General features: G+C 39.2%; 1 protein-coding gene and 1 pseudogene across 1 annotated transcript; both read right to left on the minus strand.

The window, feature by feature from the left end:
- Positions 1 to 434: 434 nt before the first annotated feature.
- LOC148124326 (vomeronasal type-2 receptor 26-like) lies at positions 435 to 10,762 on the minus strand (annotated as a pseudogene).
- Positions 7,006 to 10,705, minus strand: LOC113451141 (vomeronasal type-2 receptor 26-like). Its single transcript, XM_087916198.1, has 3 exons — positions 10,679 to 10,705; positions 8,713 to 8,942; positions 7,006 to 7,381 (listed from the first exon to the last, which is right to left on the minus strand). The coding sequence occupies exons 1-3, from the start codon at positions 10,703 to 10,705 to the stop codon at positions 7,006 to 7,008; spliced, it is 633 nt and encodes a 210-aa protein (XP_087772324.1).
- Positions 10,763 to 20,152: the final 9,390 nt, after the last annotated feature.

Consider the following 20,152-nt stretch of genomic DNA (forward strand, 5'->3'; position numbering starts at 1 on the left):
TTTGATAGGATTGAAATAGTATAGCAGTTATGTTTCATTAAAAAAATCTCACAAATTATATGACTAATATATTTCATATTAAAATGATCTAAATTGAAGACACAACTTCTCTTAGCGGCTAACATATAAGAACTCGACAATACACTAAGGAAAATGCATTTTGAATAATTATTTTTATTGATTGCTGCCCATTATTTAGCCATGATGAAGTTTCAGAAGACCAGGAAGCCTGTATGGATCAAGTATAACCCATGAAAAGTGACCTTCATTGCATTGTAGAATCACTACTTCAATAACTGAGGGAAGAATAGATTTAGGAAATTAAAGGAGACATTGCATTCACGAAATACAAATATTGGGAAGGAATATTAAAAAGGGGGCAGTCTTTATTCTTTTCTAGGCTAATAGAAAAAATTAAATAATGTAAACATAATTTAATTATTTTGTTTTATTAGTTGGTGTCTGCTATTTAGTTCTGGCCTCAACACAATAATGAAGCATTTTGGGAAGAAGATACATCCCAATAACCCAGCACTGGAAGACAAGATGGAGAAGATCTCCACAGCCATCATGGCTTTTCCTTTAGTGCTCAGATAGGTTGGAACAAAAGAGAGCCATACACTGCAGAAGACCAACATGCTGAAAGTGATGAACTTGGCTTCGTCAAAGCTGTCAGGTAAATTACAGGCAAGGAAAGCCACAATGAAGCTGGCAATAGCTAAGAAGCTCAGATAGCCTAGGACACAATAGAATATAAAGATGGAGCCTTCATTGCATTGCAAAATCATGGTTTCTATAAGGGAGTGCATGTCTAACTCAGGGAATGGAGGAGATTTTGCCAACCACAGAATACAAAGACCTGCTTGAAGAAGAGAACAAGAAAGGACAATGGCAAGGACCAATTCTTTTTCCCCACCCATTTTCTCATTGAAGAACCTGGGTTAGTAGCCATAAAAGCTACAACCACTGTAATAGTTTTAGCTAATACACAAGAAACAGCAGCTGAAAAGATGATGTCAATTGCTGGTTGACGGAGAAGGCAGGTTACTTTCCTTGGTTGTCCAAGGAATAACAAGGAAGATAAAAAGCATAGTAAAAGGGCAATGAGTAGTGTGTAAGAGAGGTCCCGGTTATTGGACTTGACAATGGGGGTATCTCTATGCCTAAGGAAAATTCCAAGCACACTGATTGTCATGAAGGAAAAGGAAACAGCAGCTGAGGCCGGACTGATTCCTAAAGGTTCTTCAAAGGACATGAAACCCATAGTTTTGTTAAGGCATCAATCTTGTTTCATTGCTTGGATACTGATCTTCAGGACACCTGGAACAATCTTCTGTATCTAGATAAAGGATCAAAATGAAATTCATTTATTTTCATTTATCCTTTTTAAACAAATGTTTTAGTATTGTTTAATGAATTGATGTTCATCTTTTATTACTTGCCTAAATACTTATATTCCAATGGTTATTTCATTTAATACACTGTCACCATCATCTTTTGTTAAGAACTCCATAATTGCTTGCAGGGTGCAGTCTGGGCAACTGAATAGAGTTAGCAGAGAGTTTTAATGGCCGGATGCTGTTCCTGTCACCACTGCAGAGTTTTGTCAGTAGATATATTCTCAGTGGGCCCAGAGAGAGAAATACCTGCCTCTACCTAGGATCAAACTCACAGCCTTCTGATTGTGAGATGAGACCTTCACCTCTAGACACCACTCTTCATCTAATACATTGTGATCTATACATAATATAATTCATTGTGGGTTTTTTTCCATTTTACAGGAAATATTCCAGCAGTTCCAGTGCTTTCCTAAATGGCCTTAATTGTATTTTCAGATAGTGCTCTGCATGAGTATCATATATAACATTTTCCCAGTTCTTCTGGAGACAATGCACACTCAGTTTTCAAATGACAACCCTGAATCCAAAACAAATGTTAAAATATTTATTTTCTTTCTTTTCTCTTTCTTGTTCTCTTTCTTCTTCTGCTCATATATTTTCTGACAATTTGGTGCAAGTTTTCTGAAATATCTGGAATTCAATTAGGTATTTTAAGGATTTTGAAAGCTATTGTTTATTTATTTATTTATTGAATTTATATTGCCGCCTATTTGCCCATGGTGACTCGAGGTGGCTTACAGAGTGTAAAACCAAATTTAAAATAAAAATCAATAAAATGAAAAAGAAGCAAATAAATTAATTAAGTACAATAGAACAAAATCTGGAAGGGAAAATCACCCCCAACTCCCATCCCCTGCCCCGATGACAGCAGATCACACGAGCCATCTGATGGATTCCATCCGTCTCTGGATTCCCCAGGCCCACTGGCAGAACCAGGTCTTCAATGCCTTCTGGAAGAGTATTAGTGAGGGGGACATTCTAATCTGTGGGGTAATGATGTTCCAGAGAAAGGGAGCCACCATGGAGAAGGCCGATCTTTTGGGTTCCACCAGGTGTATCTCCCTCAGAGATGGGACCCACAACATTCCCTGCCTCACCATTCTAATGGGTCAAGGTAGATGTAACCAGCAAGAGACATTCCCTCTGATAACCTGGTCCCAAGTCATGAAGGGCTTTAAAGGTGACAACCAGCATTTTGAACTGCACCCAGAAGCAAATTGGCAATCAATGCAGCTCCCACAGGAGAGGTGATACATACACCCACAGGGGTCTGCACAAAACCATGCAGGCAGCTGCCTTTTGCACCAACTGGAGCTTCCCGATGCTCTTCAAGGGTAGCCTCATGTAGAGCGCATTGCTCTGTTATGATATTTTTCACATTTTAAGAATCTTGCCAAATTAGACTAACATGAGTTAGTGCTTCCTGTACCACAGAATTACTCTCAGCTGTAAATATCTGTGACAGAAGAATATCTTTTCATGAAAAATTGAAGAGTTTCATAAAATATATGTTGATTAAAAGCATCCTCAATATAATAGTTATTGTATATCATGTTGAATATGGATTCTTTTCCATTCAATTTTACAAGAATTAATTAGATAATTTTCTATTTTTTCCTCTTTGATTTATGCTGTATTGTCATGCAACACTTTGGATGTCCACCATATAAAATGTACGTATAGGTGTACCTATACCTGGTCTGCAGATGAGATTTACAGCCCCCTAAAAAAATTAATCATGTTTGTATTCCAGTTTGTAATCCTACATCTGAGATAAAAATGCCATTACAGAAGAGATGTATTTTAAAGGCTTCTGTACACTTTATTATGTTAGAATTTGGGAAATTATTAATAGTTGAAATTAGTAATAATTGAGATTTATATAGGTTAATCATGTTCTTGGGTTTTTTTAGGATACCTGATGTTCTCCTATGTTTACAGAAGTTCATAACTGACCTAACTTGCTCAAAATTTTCCCCTGTTGACATGGAACACAATCGTAGCATACAGTATTCATTGCACAGAGAAACTGGAACAACCTGTTCATAACATGAAAAAGGTTGCACAGATAATTGCCAGGTTTTTCTCTGGTTTTTTTTCATCAAAAAGAGTCAAATAGTCATCTCATAATGCAAGTCATGGCCCTCAGTTGGAGACATTTTAACTGAAAACTTTTAAGAAAGGTGAAACCATGTAAGTATTTTCCATTTATGCAGTTTCATACCTGATTAAAGCCTTTGTTCCACTCAGTTAATTTTCCATTAATGATCAATTTATTTTGGTAAGATGCAGCAGGATCTAGGCTTCCAACTTTCACCTTCCAGATGGACTTGTTTGGAAACACAATTATATTGATGATGTCAAATCTTCCTGCAACTTCATTCTTCTCACTAAAAGACACTCTTTGCTGAGTTGTTTCTCCTGCTGGGTTGTTGAAAGAAATACCTTTAAGAAATGGATGAAGCTACTTAAAAAAGAAGGAGAAAGCAAGGAAGTTAAAATAACTATAATGAGAGAAATCAACATATGTGACATTGAATGTTGCTGTAATACTTTATGTAGTTTGATTGGACAAAATGCCAATACAGAACAAAGAATATATATTGTGAAACACTTGATGTTTTCAGTTTTGCTCAATAGAGCAAATAGTTCCAGAGTTACTGCCTCTTATTAGTTCCAATAGTTCAGATCCAGAGTTACAGAGTTAACTGTAGAGTTCAGAGATCCAGAGAGTTCCTGCCTCTTATTTGCTCTCAGGAAAAAAAAGACATGTCTTAATTTAAAAAAATAGAAATCAGAAAGAAGGGACAATTTAGATTTTTAAGGGTTGCCTTGGATATATTCTGATAAGATTTACTATAGATTGGCATAAATTAGCTCCAAAATCAAGCCACATCAGTCTGGAACCCACATTATGTATCTGACATTAACACAGTTGAGAAAGTCCAGAAATATTTCACTAGAAGAGTTCTCCACTCCTCCACTCGTTGCAGAATACCTTATGCCACCAGATTTGAAATTCTAGACCTAGAAATCCTAGAACTATGCCACCTTCAGTCTGATCTATGTATAATATATAAAATCATACATTACAATGTCATACCTATCAATGAATACTTCAGCTTCAACCATAACAACACAAGAGCAAACAATAGATAAAAACTCAAGGTTAATCGCACCAAACTTGATTGCAGGAAATACGACTTCAGCAACAAAGTGCTCAATGTCTGGAATACTCTACCTGATTCTGTGGTTTCTTCCCCAAACCCCCAAAACTTTAACCTTAGATTGTCTACTATTGACCTTACCCCTTTCCTAAGAGGTCTGTAGGGGGAGTGCATAAGCACACCAACGTGCCTACCATCCCTGTCCTATTGTTTCTTTTTTTTTTCTTATATGTATCCATGTTTTCATAACTATGTTTTTACTTATTATCTTGTAAGCAATTGACAAAAATAAAATAAATAAAATAAAATAAACATTAGAACAGAACAAAATAACAGAGTTGGAAGGGATCTTGGAGGTCTTCCAGTCCAACACCATACAAAGCAGGAGACCCTATACAATTCAGACAGGTCTGGTCTCTTCTTAAAATCCTCCAGTGATGGAGCACCCGCAACTTCTGAAGACAAACTGTTCCACTGGTTAATTATTCTCACTGTTAGGAAGTTTCTCCTTAGTTCTAGAATGCTTCTCACCTTGATTAGTTTCCATCCATTGCTTCTTATCCTGCCTTCTGGTGCTTTGGAAAATAGGTTGACCCCTTCTTCTTTGTGGCAGCTCCTCAAATATTGGAACACCACTATCATATCGCTCCTAGTTCTTCTTTTCTCTAGACTAGACAAACCCCAAGTTCCTGCAAATGTTTTTCATATGTTTTAACTTCTATCCCCTTAATGTTCTTTGTTGCTCTTTTCTGACCTCTTTCTAGAGTCTCTATCTTTTTTTATATAATATGGTGACCAAGACTAGGTGCAGTATTCTTTGGGTGAACCAATAGTATTGGGTGAACTGATAGTTAAGATTTTGCACTGTTCGGTGAACTGGCAAATTCCATCACTGACTGGTGCCACCTCTGCTCATTTTTCAGCCTGGTTTTGGGCCATTTTCAGGCCATTTTTCAAATGAAAACCCACCTGAAATGTGCCCAAACAACAGCCTGAAAAACGGCCTGAAAATGACTCAAAATAATGGCTTGAGAGTGACCCAAATAATGGCAAAAAAAAAAAAAACAGGCAGAGATGGGGGTGGAGCCAGTGGTGGGATTAGCCCCAACTAGTTAAATCCTACCTCTGCCTTTGGGGTGAGTGGCCAGGAGGTGGGGCAGGGTGTGATAAGTGATGTTACCCACCCAGTCACATGACCAATTGGCCATGCCTACTCAGCCAGATAACTGGTTTTTAAAAAATTTGCAGGTTTTATGTTGATTTAAGCAGTCTCATTTATCTGAAAATATATTTTCTTTCTAAGTGAAAGGAAAACCTATTTGCTTCACAAATGTTACCTTAAAAGATTGTAAGATTTACTGGCCAACTCTTATTGGAGTTCTTTGATAGCAGATCATGAAGAGAATGAGCCACTACATAAACTCCATTATAGATACTATAACTATGACCCGTCATTTTCATTTCAAAGAGAGCTGCCAGAAGACTGTCCAGGTTCTCTTCACCAGTGCATTTTTTACTTTCCGTTGAAGACAATTCAGAATTAGGAAAGGAACAGTCAAACACTTGCTCCCAAAAATGCTTTTGAAATACATCTCTGTGCCTTGAATAGGGTTTTATGGACTGAAGAAATCCCTTGAATTACAGATTTTCACTTGAATGGATTTGAAAGGAAATGGCCCCATCAAAAATCTGGAGATTCCAATCCTTTTGGACTCCTGTTAGCATGAAATCAATTTGTCTCGTAGTAATCCACACCTTGCTTAAAGATATATTGTCCTTATATGCAGGATCCCAGAGAAATATGAAAGCTGTGAACCATGCTAATGTTAAAGATTCTCCATAGATGATAAATGTATTTGCTTTAATGTCTGCAAAATGTGTACAAAAATTAACCATTACTTCATTAAAGTTGCCCAGGTCATCCAAATGCAATAGTTTGTGGAAATCTTTGTGTAAAAGCTAAGCAGATTCCCCACTCAGAAAGTAAGGACTCCAATTTCTGCTAAACATGTTCTCCACTGTCATTGTCAGTAGCAAAGAGACCAATCCATTTCCACCCAAAACATTGAAGCAATTGAACAATCCCGAAACATTGTGGTGTCTCGCTTGGGGCTATGAAGTAAAGTGAAAATGATTTACTGATATCAATTTCTTCCATAGGAAATGATCCATATGTGAGCTAAAACAAAACATCAACATATGGCACAAAGAAGTCAAGGAGAGCTTTTTTATTTGCTTATGCATTTTATAGATCACTACAAGAAATGGTTAGACAGTTTAGAATTAACACCTGATCCATGATTTCTCAAATTTTGAGAATATGGTCAAATTCCTGGGCATTTTTTTTCAACATATATAAAGTATCATCAGTATTCACTAAGGAATCAAGCCTTGATTTTGAGTCACTTCTTAAGTCTTAGATGAGATTCAATGAAGACTTAAGGATGCTCTTGAGCATGCTTAATCAATTGATTAATTCTTTCAATCAATTCAGAGGATAAATCCCTCACTTCTGGACCCACCTGTGGAATTTTGTACAAATTTACAATTTCTGCCATATGGGATGAAGTATCTGATCCAAGTCCTCCAATAATGGCCAGGAGATTTTTCTGAAGTCGACATTTATAATTGGGGAGAAACCTATCTGATTTGAAAAGTAAGTCCAGGGTGGTCCGATAGGTCATCTTTAAGTTGTTGTAGCTGTAGTAGATGTGGAATCCAAGGGTAACATTGGCCAAGATGTGTATGTTCTCATTGATCTCCTTGACAGCAAAGGCCAAAGAAAGAACATGCTGGTAGAATTTTGTGATCAGACTGCAAATAAAAAAACTCTTCCATGAAACATTTCCATAATGTGTAGAATAATACTGAAAGAATAGTGATTTCTGCTTGGGATTGGGATTGGACCTTTTTTTAATATAGCCTATGTTATTAATTTATTTAATATTTTTAGTCCCAGTCCATACAGAATTTTACTGCACATTTTATTCACAGAAAGTTACTCACTCAGAGTAATATATGTTAATAATATACTCTCAGGTTTTTAACAGTAGCAAGAATCTAAACTATATCTCTCTAGGTAAAGTCTAAACTTATTCTTCTTATTTTACTTTTCAACTTCAACCTTTTTTTTTTAAAGAGAACTTAGTACACAAGGGAGGGGCATTTCAAAGTTCAAATATTTTTCTTTAAACTCATTTTCTGTCTAATTTCCTCCAGCTCACAGCTTTACAGTTCTCACTGAATATGTTTGAAATTTATTTATTTCAGACAGATATTATATTCTTCTCCTACAAAAAATGAAAAATACTATTTTCTGCCCATGCTGCAAATAAAAATTAACATTTTATACTGCAAAGTACTTATCTTTACTTTTAGCTAATGTTGATCTATTATTTATGTCAAGTATGTTTATTATGATTTTAATTGCACCTGGAAAGTTACTTAGGGCAATGATGAATTGATTAAGTATTATTAACTATTTCTATTTCAGGTGGATATCAATTTCTGCCTTTTTCATCACTTCAAATATTGTGTTATAATTTGAGATAAGCATTTCTGTTTTCAGATAAAAAATTAAGTTCTGTATTTTACACAGTTTAGTTTCTAAATTTCCTCATTTATAATCTTTTCAGTTATGAAAAGCATCTTAGGTAAATTTGTAACTTTGTCTAAAGTTGAATGTATCCTTCTTATGGATATAATTGACTTTCTGGAAAAAAAATCAATTAATTCTATTCTTACTTTATTTAATAGAGGAATTTTATCTTTTAAAGATTTCTTCATTTCATTAACTCTCCATGTCTTAGGGAATGTAATTAACTATTCATTAATTATCAATACATCTTAAAAATACAATAAACTTACAACACCAGAAGTTTTTAAGAAGAGATTAGACAACCATTTGTCTGAAATGGTATAGGTTTTCTACTTGAGCAGAGGGTTGCACTAGAAGGCACCCAAAGTCCCTTCCAAGTCTGCTATTCTGTTAAAATATCCTGATGGGGGAACAAAAGTCCAGATGATAACATTTTAATCTCCCTTATTTAAGCACCTCCTTATTCACAAGAATAGGTGTCATCATCTTTAAAAATTGAGAAGAAAGAAGGAACATTTAGGTGAAGAAAGGTGGGGGATTTGCTTACTCTGAAAGTCCATAGAGGTCCTGAGATGGATGTTCATCAAATTTATGTTCACTGAAGGCATAGAGATTTTGTGAAGCTATGCCTCCAATGAGGAGATCACCTGGTTGGTACCATTCATGTGGAATAGGAATAGGATCAACCTCTGGACACTTGAGAGTGTTCACTTCAATCACTGGAAACATCAGAAGGAATAACACATCAGCAGCCAAAACGTCTTCCCAAAGAGGTCTCTAACATATCAACCCACACCAGTGGATCTGACTTAGCATTCTGGACTTTCCAAACTCACCTCCTCTGAGAAAATAATCAATCTAACTTTTAACTTCAATGGAGATACAGACACATGCTTGAATAATGATTGAGATTTCTACAGTTCAAATCTGAAATTGGTCTGATCAAAGGGAAGGAAAAATCCCACCAGATGCTGGAGGAAATGAACCCAATAGGCCTGTTAGACTCTTCCCACCACCCCATGATCTCCATGGAACTGGGATTAGTTTATAACCTCTGGAAAATCTCTGGAGCTTTAAGCAGATAAATACATTACAGTAATTTTGATCAATTCTAGGAAGAGTTAACTTTCTATTAAATATTTTCCACATAACTGATCTAAAAAAAAAAATCCACCTAATTGTTAATTGACAATTTGAGAATATGTTCTACTCTCTTTCTGAAATAAAAATAATTTTGAAAATCAGATTATTATTTATTAACAATAACAATAATAAAAATAACTCAAAAAAATCATGAAATATCATCAGGACACTTGTTACCATGTCCAAGAATTTTATAAAATACATCAAGAAATTGTATTGAATACATCAATTAAATACATCAATAACACCAGCAGAACTGCAAAAAAATTGCGGTACTCAGAACATCACACATCTTTAAGAAAACAATTGGTTGATACCTAGATGCTGGCAGCAATCCATATCAACCATTAGCACCAGTCAATTATATTTGTGGTACATGTTCAATCGATTGAGTTTCATGTTTAATGAATAAAAGAAATAATAATAATAATAATAATAATAATAATAATAATAACAACAATAACAACAACAACAACAACAACAACAACAAAATGGATCAACTGGCTACCAAAAAAGGATGTATAAATTATGGAAACAAGAATACCCAGACTCAAGGATAACTGAATTATGATTAGCCAATCAGCGATGATTCATCATTTGGAACAAAGTGCTCAGTGAAGTCGAACTTGAAGAAATATGGAAAAATTCTGAAACGGGAACACAGACTGCTGAACAGTAGACTGCTGAAGTGGCAGCAGAAAATACTCCAATAACATCTGGAGCAACTGAACAGCCTGAATTTGAAAAAAATGCAGATATTTTGCAAGAACAGGATCAGCAAGAGCCTGAAGACACCAGAAGTACTCAATGCCAGGCAGCAAGAACTGAAAGCTAAAATCTTGGCACATGCTGCAATAAATGCAGAAAGAAGAAGGCTTCCAACATTGAAGACTGTGGCTAGAAAACATTTGGCACCATTGATGATAAATGCAAACTATGCACTTGCAACATCAATTGAACAAACAAACCATCTTGCCTACCCTGAAACTGGGCATTCAACAGCTGTAGCCTCCTAGAAAATCAACTGGAAAACTGCAGTGGAAAATCAGGTTGAATGCTGGGTTGATCAGAGACTTTGAGATGAAATTCTCCAAGAACAAAATGGACCAACTGGAAATACATACTGAAATGAAAAGCAACAGAGTGAAAAAAGTCAAGAACTGGACATCGCCTGGGAATGATCAACTGCAAGTCTTTCAGCTCAAATACCTGACCAGCCTGCATGGAAAAATGGCTGAACAATTCAATGAGATGCTGCAGACAGGAAACATCAGTGAATGGTTAACAGCTGGGAAAACCTACTTGATACAAAAGGATCCAGAAAAAGGAGCAACACCTGAAAATTACAGGCCAATAATGTGTCTGCCAACCATGTTCAAGCTGCTGACCAGCATCATAGCTGACAGGACCCAGGACTACATAGAAGCAAATAACATGCCAGTAGAGCAGAAAGGAAACACACAAGGAAGCAGAGGCACAAAAGATCAGCTCCTGATCAACAAAATGATTCTAGAGAATTGCAAAAGCTTAAAAACAAATCTGCATACAACTTGGATTGACTACGAGAAAGCATTTGATTCACTACCGCACAGCTGGATCATCAAGTGCCTGGATGTCATCAGAATATGTAAGTGCATTGGTACTTTCACTGCAAATGCGATGAAGCATTGGAAAACAGAACTGTTTATTGGAAGTGAAAGCTATGGACTGGTCAACATCAAAAGAGCGATTTTCCAGGGTGATTCTTTGTCACCTCTCCTGTTCATCATCGCCATGACCCCCCGTCAACAATTTTACAGAAAACTAACCTGGGTTATCAAACTGTTTAAAAAGCACAGAAAATTTCTCACCTCCTGTACAGGGATGATCTGAAGTTATACAGAAAATCAGAAATTGAAATCCAGTCACTGACCAATACAGTTCAAATTTTCAGCACTGACATCAGGATGGAGTTGGCCTGGACAAATGCACCATAGCGGCACTGAAGAAAAGGAAGATCATAGAAAGTGATGGAATTGAAATGCCCAATGGACAAACCATCAAGTGCCACCAACCCGAAGCCTACAAATATCAAGCATGGGCTAGTGAAAAATGTGGTCATCAAAGAATACACACAAAGGATCAGAAAACTTCTAAAAAGCAAACTGAACGGTGGTAACATCATCAAATATCTGGGACATACCCGTATACTGCTGGGATTGTAAACTGGACACAGGCAGAGCTGGACAGCCTGGATAGGAAAACAAGAAAACTGATGACCATACATTATGCACTGCACCCGTGTAGTGACGCTAACTTTGACAGGAACCTTGCTGCTCTCTGAGTTTGGATGTTTTCTTGCAGACATTTTATTATCAAAATTTGCTAGCATCACCAATACTACTTTGAGCAATGAAACATCTGCAAGAAAAGAATCAAGCTCAGTGTTTTCTCCAGACTATTTTTTATCCTTCCTGTATTAATTTTATCTATAAATCAAAGATTCAAAGATACTTAACACTCCTTTTGTTCCGGACTAGCAGGCTCGTAGCCTGCAAATCTGATTGGCCTGCTGAAAGCCGATCGTGATTGGTCGCCATAGACTGATGCGATTGGCCAGTAAACAGGCTGCCGCGATTGGCCCTGCCAAGAGCGGCAAACTCAAATCACCTTCATTGGCTGCCTAGCTGCAGCCAGCCCTATATAAGGGGCTGCGGCGGCTGGGGTTAGTTGCTCAGATCTGAAGTCACAAATGAAGAGCTTTAGTTACTATCTGAGTCTTGCCTCCGTTCTTGAACCGTCCTCCCAGATTTAACACTGGTGACAAGGATGGGATGCGGAGGCAACAGAAGCTATTGAATTGAGCTAGCCGAAGGAGCACATGGCTGACAGAGCACAACGATGGCGACATGGCCAGCAGCGCTATACCACCCGCACCATTCGATCCAGCTAGCGAAGATTGGGACTCATACATGGACAGATTTCAAATGTTCCTGGAGTCCAACAACCTCAAAGATGCCACACCCAGCAAGAAACGAACCATTTTTCTAACCCATTGTGGACCAGCCATTTTTAAGATGGCTAAAGCCTTAGCCAAGCCAGCTGAAGTTAAAACCATGGATTGGGACATCCTTGCTCCCATCCTGCACAACCATTATGCCCCAGCCATGCCAACTCTCATTCACAGGCATAAGTTCTACCAGAGGGACCAACGTGAAGGTGAGAGCGTTGGGGATTTTGTGGCAGACCTGAGGAACCTGGGTGGTTTGTGTGGCTTCACCAACCTCGAAGAAGCCATGAGAGATCGCATCATCCTTGGCCTCAGAGACCCAACCGTCCAGAGCAAGATTATGGCCAAAGGAGACATCTCACTTGCAGATGACATAGCAGATGCCACAGCAGCTGAAGCCACTCATAAATCGGCAGCACGAATGCGTCGAACCAGTGGGACCAACCGCTGACCCACCAACGATGCTGGGAAACTTTGAGACAAGTACACATCAACCACGCATCACGAAGATGTCGAGTCGTCCTCAGACAGCGAGGAAGAAGAAGTCCACAGGCTCCAGTCAGAACATGAGCAACGGGACCAGCGGGATCGCAAATCCAACTACCAATGCGCCGGATGCGGGGAAAACCATCCCCGATCTGAATGCAGATTCTTAGATGCCATATGCCATTTTTGCGAGAAACGGGGACACATCGCGAAGGTATGCAGAAACAAGAGAACTTCCGGCCCCAGACGGAGAGGGAGCAGCCCAAAGAGAAACAATGGCAACACCACCATGCAGAGGGACCGCCCTAGCAACCAGTGGAACCGGTACAGCAGACCCTGAAGGTTTAACGACGCTCCCAGACGAGAGGAGGCTCATCAAACCATCACCATCAGCCACGCTTCATCACTTGACACTAAAAAGATCCAAGTAGAGGTCACAATTGAAAACAAACCATGCAACATGGAAGTTGACTCTGGGTCATCACTATCCATGGTATCCTGGAGAACACTCAAGCAGCTAATCCCCAACATCCGACGCCAAGACCTCAGCAGTCAGAAACTCATACTGAAAGACTATCAAGGCAACCGGATTCCAGTCGCAGGTACCCGCCATGTGCAGGTCTCGTTCAAGGGTCATAAGGCAATTCTACCACTCACCGTTGTAGACTGAGACTGGCCAAGTCTATTGGGTCTTCAGTGGTTCGTGCCATTAGGAATCGGAATGGCTGGCATCCATCATACTGAAGACAATGACTGGGAGGCGGCTCTCGTCCACGACTTCCGAGAAGTGTTCAACGAAAGCCTAGGCAAGTACAAGGGGTCCCCTATTTCATTTAATCTTCGCCCCAACATAGCACCCATTCGTCTAAAGCCACGCCGAGTTCCCTTTGCTCTTAAATCCAAAATTGACGAGCAACTGGACAAATTAATTGCACAGGGCATGTTAGAACCTATTGACCACGCCCGATGGGAGACACCAATTGTCACCCCCATAAAACCTGACGGGTCCATAAGAATCTGCGGTGACTACAAGGCCACCCTCAATCACGCGCTACAGCAGAGCGCCTACCCAGTGCCAGTTGTTCAACATCTCCTGCATTCACTTGGGGGTGGCAAAATATTCGCAAAATTAGATCTGGCCCAAGCGTATCAACAGCTACCAGTTGATCCCGAGACTGCAGAAGCCCAAACTATAGTCACACATCGTGGTGCATTCAAATGCAACAGGCTCCAGTTTGGTGTAAGCGTAGCCCCAGGCATCTTCCAAAGCCTGATGGAGAGACTATTACAAGGGATAAAAGGGGTCGTGCCCTATTTTGATGATGTATTAATAGCAGCACCCACAAAAAACCAATTAGAAAAACGTCTCAGTACAGTCCTACAGAGGTTCAAAAACGCTGGCCTCAAGGTTAAGAAGGAAAAGTGCCAGCTTTGCACAGAAAGGGTGGAGTTTCTTGGCTACCTCCTTGACAAGCAAGGAATCCACCCCACAGAAAAAAAATTGGCAGCTATCAAAAATGCCCCAAGACCCAAAAACAAAACCGACCTCCAAGCCTTCCTGGGACTTATTAACTTTTATAACATCTTCCTACCCCAGAAGGTGACTGTTGCTGAGCCCCTTCATAGTCTACTCGATAAAAGGGCATCCTGGATTTGGGGACGTCGGGAGGAACATGCCTTCCAGCAAGTAAAAGACCTCCTTACCTCAAAGGCAGTACTAATTCAGTATAACGAGACACTACCTTTGACTGTCACGTGTGATGCCTCACCATTTGGGGTAGGGCCATCCTGAGCTACGTCCTACCAAATGGCTCAGAAGCACCAATTGCATTTTTTTCACGAACTCTATCAAAAACAGAAAGAAACTATAGCCAATTAGATAAGGAAGCCCTTGCTATTGTCTCTGCAATAAAACGATTTCATGAATATGCTTATGGGAGACCGTTTTCTATTATAATGGATCATAAGCCACTACTTGGGATCCTGGTGGGCGACAAACCTACTCCACACATTCTTTCCCCCAGAATGACGCGATGGTCAGAATTTCTCGCTGCCTACGACTATCAATTAAAGTACCGCCCGGGGAAATCTATTCCTCACGCAGATGCCTTGAACCGCTCACCGCTACCCGAGCCACAGGAAGACCCAGCTCCCACACTCCCAGTACTGCAAATAGAGACAATGCCATCGCCTCCACTAACGGCCCAAGACATCTCCTTTGAAACCAAAAGAGACTCTTGTTTGGCACGGGTTCTTGGCTGGGTGGAGAGGGGATGGCCAGATTACGACACTAAGGAAATGTTTAAGCTGTTTAAAAACAGACAAACGAAACTTTTTTCACAAAAAGGGTGCGTTTTGTGGGGAGACCGAGTTGTTGTACCAACTAAGTTACAAAAAAGGGTCTTGCAAATGCTACACGATGGACACCTGGGCATCGTGCGTATGAAAGCGCTGGCAAGAAGTTACGCCTGGTGGCCAGGTATAGACAAACAAATTGAAACCTGGGTCTCCTCTTGTAACAAATGCCAGGAAAACCACTCAGCTCCACCTAAAGCCCCACCAACAGAATGGGAGACACCCAGGGGTCCTTGGTCTCGCATTCATATTGACTTTGCGGGACCTACGAGAGGCCACACCTTCTTAATAACTGTTGATGCCTACTCAAACTGGCTTGAGGTCAATAAAATGAAAGCAACCACTACTGAGGCAGTCATTAAAAAACTGAACAGACTCTTCGCCACACACGGGTTACCAGGTGTCCTGGTCTCTGACAATGGGCCCCAATTTACTGCCTTAGCTTTTGAACAGTATTTAGCGGAACAGGGCATCCGACACGCACTCACATCGCTGGCTCATCCTGAGGCGAATGGCCGGGCTGAACGAATGGTTCAGTTTACAGAGAAAATCCTACAGAAAATGGATCAAGGGAACATCCACGACAAAGTCACTAGAATGCTGCTCCTACAACACATCACACCAAACAGCACGACCAACAAGAGCCCAGCTGAACTCCTGATGGCCAGGAAACTCAGATTGCCTCTAGATCATTTGCACCCTGCCTACACCCCAGAAAAGCCCCTGGGTTCCAGCAGCAAGCACCGTGTTTTCAAGGTAGGAGACCTTGTTTTCGCAAAAAAATTTTCTGGGGATCCTCTTTGGATTCCTGCCCAGATAACTCAAGTTACGGGCCCCTGCTCCTACCGTCTACTCACCACTGATGGCAGAGTGTGGAAATGCCATATTGACCAACTGCGCTCCAGACTAACCACATCTTCCAACCCTGACCCTAATTTTTGACACTAGGGGGGGAGGGGAAGCAGCAAACTCAGAATTAGAACCAACACCTGTTTATTCTGAGCTAACACCGAGATCACCGCACCATGGTTGGCAACACTCACCAGCTGCAGCTGAGCCTGGACAGTCAAACGCTTCGCCAAGAAGCAGCTACCAGGCAGGTTCAGCGAGCCCCGGGAGCCATGGCAGTAACAGCGAGGCTGAGGACTCTATCATCCCGGGGGCACCAGAGGAGAGCCCTAACCATGGCACCGGTTCACCGTTCCTGTTTGATCCAGCAAGCAGTCTATCTGAACCCGGGTTTGAAGAGGGACAAGTGGAATTGCATAAGTCAGGCAGACAGGTGCGAAGACCTGCCTACCTGCGAGACTATATTACTCCACCCCTTAAACAGAACCGAGAGGGGAGGCGTGTTCCAGACTAGCAGGCTCATAGCCTGCAAATCTGATTGGCCCGCTGAAAGCCGATCGTGATTGGTCGCCATAAACTGATGCGATTGGCCAGTAAACGGGCTGCCGCTCTTGGCCCTGCCAAGAGCGGCAAACTCAAATCGCCTTCATTGGCTGCCTAGCTGCAGCCAGCCCTATATAAGGGGCTGCTGCGGCTGGGGTTAGTTGCTCAGATCTGAAGTCACAAATAAAGAGCTTTAGTTACTATCTGAGTCTTGCCTCCATTCTTGAACCATCCTCCTAGATTTAACACCTTTCTTTACATGTTTTTCCAGGAAAAAAACAAGTCTTTGAAATGAATTGGGCCAAAAGTGTTTGGTCCAAAGCCACCCAACAGGGTCTAGAATTCACAGTCTCCTGGTTTCTAGCCTAGTGCCTTCACCACTGGCTCTTTTGATTTTTAAAAAAGCAACAACTTTTAAAGCAAGCAGAATCTGCCAGGTTTCTAGATCTGAACTGATGCAAAATAATAAACTTGTCAATTGTTTCTATTTTCCAGTGAAAAAAATGGTGGGGAACATAAATGTACTGGTGTGGATAAAAACATTTGAAACTCATTTAATGATACATAATGAATTTGTTTATTTATTTACGTATGTATATATTTATTTAATTTAAAAAGATAATGCCCAGAAGCAGAACAGAAGAACTCTTCCAGTTGGCCATAGGTTACCATGCAGTCTTAGAATAGCACTTCCATAGTTTCTGGGATATGTTATCCCTCCAATTGATTTCAGAATAGCAAATAACAGAGTTAGCAGGAACCTTGGAGATCTTCAGACAAGACAGGAAACCCTATACCATACACCACCCTTATACCTCAAAATCCACCTTGTGCCACTAAATTCTCAGCATTTACCTGAGTCAAGGAAACCTTTCTGTTTTGTCTTTACTTTTTTAAAATAATAATAATAATAATAATAATAATAATAATAATAATAATAATAATAATTATTATTATTATTATTATTATTATTATTATTATTATTATTATTATTATTATTATTATTATTATTATTATTATTATTCACCTCCCTTTTCAGTGAATGCTTCCCATTAGGTCTAATCAAGGCAATATTTTTGCAAAATTTACAGCTATATTTTGTTGACCATGTATTTGACAAAATGGAATGATGGCTTCAATCTTCTGGCATTTAAATTTCTTCTGCTCCTCTTTTTTCTTCCTGGCAATGAGAGGTTGAAATCAATCTGCCTTCTGCCCTCTAATGTTCCAAGAAAAAAAATTACTCCTAGAAGTAATTTTCCTACCCCTGGAGCTAAAATGATACTTGGAGGATTTTTTTTCTTTCTTTATAAAGACTGATGAACATGCACAGAGTTTCAAAAGAGTGCCACACATTCCTGAATATGGAGAGTAAGTGCCTCATTCCTCCTTAAATATTTTTTTATTTGTCAAACATGTGTTAGATAGCAGATATAAGTATAAACATGATTATGAATACATGAAATGGATACAGATAAAAGGGAACATTAGGAAAGGGATGGTAGGCACACTGCTGTGCTTATGCATGCCCCTTGACAGACCTCTTAGGATTGGGGTAAGGTCAATAGTAGATAGTCTAAGGTTAAATTTTGTGGGGGTTGGGGAAGAAACCACAGAGTCAGGTAGAATATTTCAGACATTGACCACTCTGTTGCTGAATGTGTATTTCCTGCAATCAAGTTTGGTGCAGTTTACCTTAAGTTTTTATCTATTTTGTGCTCATGTATTGTTGTGGTTGAAGCTCAAGTAGTCATTGACAGGTAGGACATTGCAATAGATAATTTTATGTATATTATGCTTAGTTCAGACCGAAGGCGGCATAGTTCTAAGTTGTCTAAATTTGTAAGTCTATTGGCATAAGGTATTCTGTTGCAAATGTAATAAAAATTATAAATAATAAATAAATTAAAAATAATTTTAAAAATGTAATATACATTCAGAGAAAGGTGATAGAATGTAGAGAAGAGGTAAATTATTCTGGTTTAGAGATAGCACAGCTAATTTGGCTCTCATATTTAGAAATGTTTGGCATGTTGAGCATGGCTTTTATGGCTAAGAGATGGCCCTTAGGAAAACATTTTGAAATAATCATGGATTTTTGAAAAAAAAAAAAAAGCTTCAACGCTATTCCTCCTTCCATCTCCAGAATGGAAGTATCACAGAATTCATGGGAAATGAGGTCATTACCTCTCCATCTTTTTCCATATAGAAAACATTGAGAGCTTTCTTTCTTCTTCTTTTTCACAATCAGAATAGAGTTGGAATGTCCCCAAAAGGTGCTTGTTCAAGAGGCAACTGGATTTCCTTGTTTTTTCTTTGAAGACATTTTGCTTCTTGTCCAAGAAGCTTCCTCAGCTCTGAAATGATGGTGGGGAGTGGAACAATTTATATTTCTTGCAGACAGCTGGCCATTTGCCTCCTTTTTGAGGGCCATTGAAGATCCTTGGAGGTTTATCTGTGTCCTCAGGGTCACTGGAATAGTGCTACTGGTTCTATAGTCTGCATTTTTTCTGGAAATCCATTCATTTTCCCACATCATTCAAAGGGTGTTATCCCAAATTGCATAGATAGAAGTCGGTAGAGAGATTCTCTACAGACTAATAGAGCTGTAAGGGCCCTTGTAGATCTTCTAATCCAACCTCTGCTTTCATATCATTTATATGATTGGGAATTCATAAACTGAAATTCAGGTAGTATAATTCTTTCTAGTAAACTATTACTACACTTGACCTTAGCCAAGAGGCCAAGAAGTTATTACAATCACATTCTTAAATGAATTCAGTTCCAATAAGTTCTAGGAAGAACTAGATAGCTGATATATTTTATACAATCTTGAATATACCTTTACTATAAAAGAAGGAAGCTGCAACATAATCAGCAAAGTATGAACAAAAGGTTTGTTTTATAGACCTTACTACATAATTTACTGTGCTATAGTTATATATAGACCCAAGAAGTTGATATGCTGGTGTTCCTAAGACTTTCAAAGACAAATACACCCTCTGTCAGAAAATGACTTTACGGGTCAAGTGGGGCATCTCCAACTGTTAGGAAATGGACTTTTAACCAGCCTCTCCAAAATTCTAACCTATAGGTATAAGTCTTGCTGAAAGTCTACATAATTAACAAAATTATTTTTTATTAAATGGTTAAGATAAATTTTCATTGCATCTGTTATAATAGAGAATAAATCTGATTCCAACCTTGTGTCCTAGGTGGAAAATCTACTGCTTTTCATATGTGCCAAGAGGTGGAGTTTTATAATGGGTACAGTCTTGAAATGGAATTTGCCATTATTTAAATCACTGCTGGTTTGAACAGAAAGAATCTATGCTATATTACAAAGGATTCAAAGACATAGCTCCTATTTTATTGCTTAAAAATCAGAGGTGGTCAGAATAATGTGCAAATCACAGCAGCTCAATCATAGCAAATATTCATCACCAAATTCAAACCAGCTCCAGAAGGAACTATGTTTTGGGGATCTGCTTCTTAGTACTATTTCTGGCTGGGAAATCCCATTAATGTCATCAACCTCTGTGCAAAACTCATACCCAATTTCTACCAAAATTTTAATACACAAAAGTAAAATGGTTTTTGAAATGGTATATTCAAAATTAAC

Source organism: Pseudonaja textilis, chromosome Z, assembly GCF_049901715.1.
Source record: "Pseudonaja textilis isolate UNSWEBS1 chromosome Z, rPseTex1.2, whole genome shotgun sequence".
Taxonomy (NCBI): domain Eukaryota; kingdom Metazoa; phylum Chordata; class Lepidosauria; order Squamata; family Elapidae; genus Pseudonaja; species Pseudonaja textilis.

Excerpts from the sequence above, each read along its gene's own strand:
- LOC113451141 (XM_087916198.1), bottom strand. The coding sequence starts at position 10,705 with ATGATGCTGGTCAGCAGCTTGAACATG. Across the intron at positions 8,943-10,678 it reads TGGTCAGCAGCTTGAACATG|AGACCTCTTTGGGAAGACGT; the intron begins GTTGGCAGACAC and ends TTGATATGTTAG. Across the intron at positions 7,382-8,712 it reads GACCTCTATGGACTTTCAGA|TCTGATCACAAAATTCTACC; the intron begins GTAAGCAAATCC and ends TTTTATTTGCAG.